This window comes from Hemibagrus wyckioides, linkage group LG27 (assembly GCF_019097595.1).
Source record: "Hemibagrus wyckioides isolate EC202008001 linkage group LG27, SWU_Hwy_1.0, whole genome shotgun sequence".
Classification (NCBI taxonomy): Eukaryota; Metazoa; Chordata; class Actinopteri; order Siluriformes; family Bagridae; genus Hemibagrus; species Hemibagrus wyckioides.
The window spans coordinates 18,682,059-18,687,058 of NC_080736.1; the positions used below are offsets into that span (position 1 = coordinate 18,682,059).

Genomic DNA, 5,000 nt, shown 5'->3' on the forward strand with positions numbered 1-5,000 from the left:
TATATGCTAATCTCTGATCGATGCGTCTTAAAATACTCACTCGCTCTCTGCAAATAAATAAGCACTGCAGCTAAAAGGGCGAGGCTCCGGACTGAACCCCCCCCCCCCACACACACACACACAAGTCGACAAACAACATTTACAGATCTGCATTTAATGTAACATTAGCGAGAAGTTTCACCAGACGCAACGTGTGAAGCAAACCTTAGGCTCAGTTGCGCGGTCGCTGCTAGCAAAAGAGCAACTTCCTGTTTATCAGAATGAAAAACATATTGAGTTTTAATCAGTCCGAACTTGGTTCTGTTTCTGTTGAATCTCATGGGCTTCAGCTGCTAGACTTCTGCTTTATAACGTTAGCTAATGTGACGTGCGTTAATTAGCCGCGGTAGCTAGCGAGGTTTCTGCGGAGTTTGTTCGGCGTCGGAAAACCGCTTTTGTTTTTAGTGTGTAAGAATCTCTCGTTGTTGAAACACGCGTCAACGTGTCGTGGCTGTTGTTACTATGGAAACAGCAACGTATATTACCAGAGCATTCACATCTTCCGACCAATCAGAGTGCAGAGTTGTGTTTATAAAGACATTCCAACACTCGAAGCTGTGAGGTTCTGGATGTTTCTGCTTCCACACCTAAACCGGACCCCAGTCTTATCCCATCTCCACCAGTTAACAAGGCTACAAACCGGTGCAGGTCCACTGGATTCGTTGGCGGTAATGAACTGCAGAGTCACTGCAGTCTTGTGTGTTGCAGAGTTGTACAACACCGCGCTGTGTGTTGCGGAGAAGCGCAAGCCTGAGTTGTGTAACATCGAGCCGTGTGTTGCGGAGTTGTGTAACACAGTCGGGTAATACGGAGGTGTGTGTTGCACGCCTTCGCTCTAATGAACAGAGCACGAGCTTTTAACACCGTCACCATGTCTCCATACGAGTACTGCCCACAAGGATACACACACACACACACACACACAAACACACACACACACAAACAAAAAGAGTTTAATTGCCAATACATAATTAGCTGATAGCATGTTACAGTGTCTCACCTACTCACTCCCACTCTGGCAAACAAAGCAACAAATCTTCTGTACACACACACACACACACACACACACACATGCTGGGTTTCAGCTTTGCTGTGCTTAAAACTGTCACTATAGAGCCTCTTTACGATACACTTTTATTCTCTCTCTCTCTCTCTCTCTCTCTCTCTCACACACACACACACTTGTCATATTTCATTTTTGCTTTGATTATAAGAGTGTGTGTGTGAGAGAGAGAGAGAGAGAGAGAGAGAGAGAGAGAGAGAGAATAAAAGTGTAAAGAGAGTGTATAGTGAGAGAGCTATAAGCTGAAAAGCAGCGTGTGTGTGTGTAAAATGTGTGTGTGGGTATTGATTTACCCGTGTTGAGTCTTAATGCACATTAAAGCCAAACACACACACACAAGTGTCAGAAGAAGCTCTTTACTCCCTTGCAGGAGTCTCTCTCTGTTTCGCTATCTGTCCACACACACACACACACACACACACACACACACACACACACACACACACACACACAGTTTGCATGAGGTTGCATGAGGTAGACCAGTAGATTTGCAGGCACAAGTTAAACACACTCAATATCTACTCTTTTGTCTTTCATCTCATTTATTTTCACTATTTCACTCCATTCACTCACTCCTTCACACACACACTTACTCACTCCTTCACACACACACTTACTCACTCCTTCACACACACTCACTCACACCTTCACTCACTCACTGCTTCACACACACACACTCACACACCTTCACTCACTCACTGCTTCACACACACACACACACACACCTTCACTCACTCACTCAATCACTCACTCACTCAATCCTTCACACACACACTCACTCACTCCTTCACACACTCACTCACTCACTCCTTCACACACTCACTCACTCACTCAATCACTCACTCACTCACTCACTCCTTCACACACACACTCACTCACTCCTTCACACACTCACTCACTCACTCCTTCACACACACACTCACTCACTCCTTCACACACTCACTCACTCACTCCTTCACACACTCACTCACTCACTCCTTCACACACACACTCACTCACACCTTCACTCACTCACTCACTCCTTCACACACACACTCACTCACTCCTTCACACACACACTCACTCACTCCTTCACACACACACTCACTCACTCCTTCACACACTCACTCACTCACTCCTTCACACACTCACTCACTCACTCCTTCACACACACACTCACTCACTCCTTCACACAAACACTCACTCACTCCTTCACACACACACTCACTCACTCCTTCACACACACACTCACTCACTCCTTCACACACACACTCACTCCTTCACACACTCACTCACTCACTAGGTCACTCAGAAAGTTGGAAGAAGATTGCCGCCCTACCTCGTGTGTCCTCACAATGCTGTCCTCTTGGTGCTTGGGTATATATAATATCTCTGTGTGTCTCTGTGTGTGTGTGTGTTTGTGTGTGTGTGTGTGTTCAGGCCCTGTTTGACTTCAGTGGGAACGGGCGCCTGGAGCTGAGCCTGAAGACCGGAGACGTGATCTTTCTCCTGCGCAGAGTCAACGATGACTGGCTGGAGGTGAGCTGAAGGAGAGAGAGCGAAAGAGGGACGGAGAAAGAGAGAGTGAGGGATGGAGAGAGAGAGTGAGAGCTGAGGATGAAGAGAGAGAGGGAGGGGAAGGGAGGAGAGTTTGTTGGGAAGGGTGGGAGAGAGAGCGAGAGAGCGTCCGTGAACGTGAGAGGGAAAACTACACGAGGAGAGAGAGAGAGAGAGAGAGAAAGAGAGAGAGATAAGATGGAGAGAGAGAGAGAGAGAGAAGATTGAGAGTGCGAAACAGAGGAAAAGTGGTGGCGAGGCTAGACAGCAGAGAGAGAGAGAGAGTCACGGATACGCACACGCAGGAGGGACGGAGAGAGAAAGCGAGGGAGCGGAGAGGACGAGTGCGCAGGTGTTTGGTGTGGGAGTGTGTAGTGGGCATATCCACCACACAGTTAAAACTACTTCTGCAATTTCAGAAAATAAAAATAGATCTTTGTTGAAGCTCCAGAGAGTCAGGAACACGGAGTTCAAAATAAAACTGGAAGAGGCTCGTAGTAACAGAACTTCAAACTCTACCTGAGAACACAGTGTCTACAGAGCGCCGAAACCGCAGCGTTCTCATACACCACATCCTTCAGGTCCTCAAAATATCCCCAGTTCTGCAGGAGAGCTCACTACAACTGCCCATAATACCCCCTGAATGATACCCCTGAGCCTCCTGTAAGCTGTAAAAACTATCTACACCTTCCCGAATCTTTCAAATCATACGATGGAGGACTCTGGTCCATGTTGATTTGAGCGTGTCACATCATTCCTGCTGATTCCAGCTGTGAAGCTCCCATTCTACCACATCCCAAAGCTGCTGTATGAGATACAAGGCTATGTTCAGGGACTAGTTTGAGACATGGTGCATTTCTATGCTTGAATTAAACCAGTATGAGACGGGGAATTAAACCAGTATGAGACGGGGAATTAAACCAGTATGAGACGGGGAATTAAACCAGTATGAGACGGGGAATTAAACCAGTATGAGACGGGGAATTAAACCAGTATGAGACGGGGAATTAAACCAGTATGAGACGGGGAATTAAACCAGTATGAGACGGGGAACTAAACCAGTATGAGACGGGGAATTAAACCAGTATGAGACAGGGAATTAAACCAGTATGAGACGGGGAATTAAACCAGTATGAGACGGGGAATTAAACCAGTATGAGACGGGAAAACTGTCGGTGTATTCACACAGGCTGAGGTATTTACACTGTACTGTACAGCTCACACCATTATACCACCACCACCACCACCACCACCCTGATCTGCTAACATTCCCCACACCATTACACCACCACCACCACCCTGATCTGCTAACATTCCCCACACCATTACACCACCACCACCACCCTGAACTGCTAACATTCCCCACACCATTACACCACCACCACCACCACCCTGATCTGCTAACATTCCCCACACCATTACACCACCACCCTGAACTGCTAACATTCCCCACACCATTACACCACCACCCTGAACTGCTAACATTCCCCACACCATTACACCACCACCACCACCCTGATCTGCTAACATTCCCCACACCATTACACCACCACCACCACCCTGAACTGCTAACATTCCCCACACCACCACCACCCTGAACTGCTAACATTCCCCACACCATTACACCACCACCACCACCACCACCCTGAACTGCTAACATTCCCCACACCATTACACCACCACCCTGAACTGCTAACATTCCCCACACCATTACACCACCACCACCACCACCCTGAACTGCTAACATTCCCCACACCATTACACCACCACCCTGAACTGCTAACATTCCCCACACCATTACACCACCACCCTGAACTGCTAACATTCCCCACACCATTACACCACCACCACCACCACCACCCTGAACTGCTAACATTCCCCACACCATTACACCACCACCACCACCACCACCCTGATCTGCTAACATTCCCCACACCATTACACCACCACCCTGAACTGCTAACATTCCCCACACCATTACACCACCACCCTGAACTGCTAACATTCCCCACACCACCACCACCACCACCCTGAACTGCTAACATTCCCCACACCATTACACCACCACCCTGAACTGCTAACATTCCCCACACCATTACACCACCACCACCACCCTGATCTGCTAACATTCCCCACACCATTACACCACCAACCTCACCCTGAACTGCCAACATTCCCCACACCACCACCACCCTGAACTGCTAACATTCCCCACACCATTACACCACCACCACCACCACCACCCTGAACTGCTAACATTCCCCACACCATTACACCACCACCACCCTGAACTGCTAACATTCCCCACGCAATTCTCTTTCAGAAGAGATAGTAAACATCTCCTACAGTGATGCCCAGTGAG

General features: G+C 48.2%; 2 protein-coding genes across 2 annotated transcripts in view; one reads left to right on the forward strand and one right to left on the reverse strand.

Moving 5' to 3' along the window:
• The window catches only part of pvalb7 (parvalbumin 7), a 30,117-nt gene extending 27,554 nt beyond the window's left edge, over positions 1 to 2,563 (reverse strand). The window contains exon 1 of the mRNA XM_058382069.1: positions 2,421 to 2,563. The gene's annotated coding sequence lies outside the window, so the exon portion shown is untranslated. The remainder of the gene's footprint in view (positions 1 to 2,420) is intronic.
• Positions 1 to 5,000, forward strand: part of ncf4 (neutrophil cytosolic factor 4) — a 27,786-nt gene that overhangs the window by 12,145 nt on the left and 10,641 nt on the right. The window contains exon 7 of the mRNA XM_058382068.1: positions 2,522 to 2,620. Coding sequence (XP_058238051.1) covers positions 2,522 to 2,620 — 99 coding nt within the window. The remainder of the gene's footprint in view (positions 1 to 2,521; positions 2,621 to 5,000) is intronic.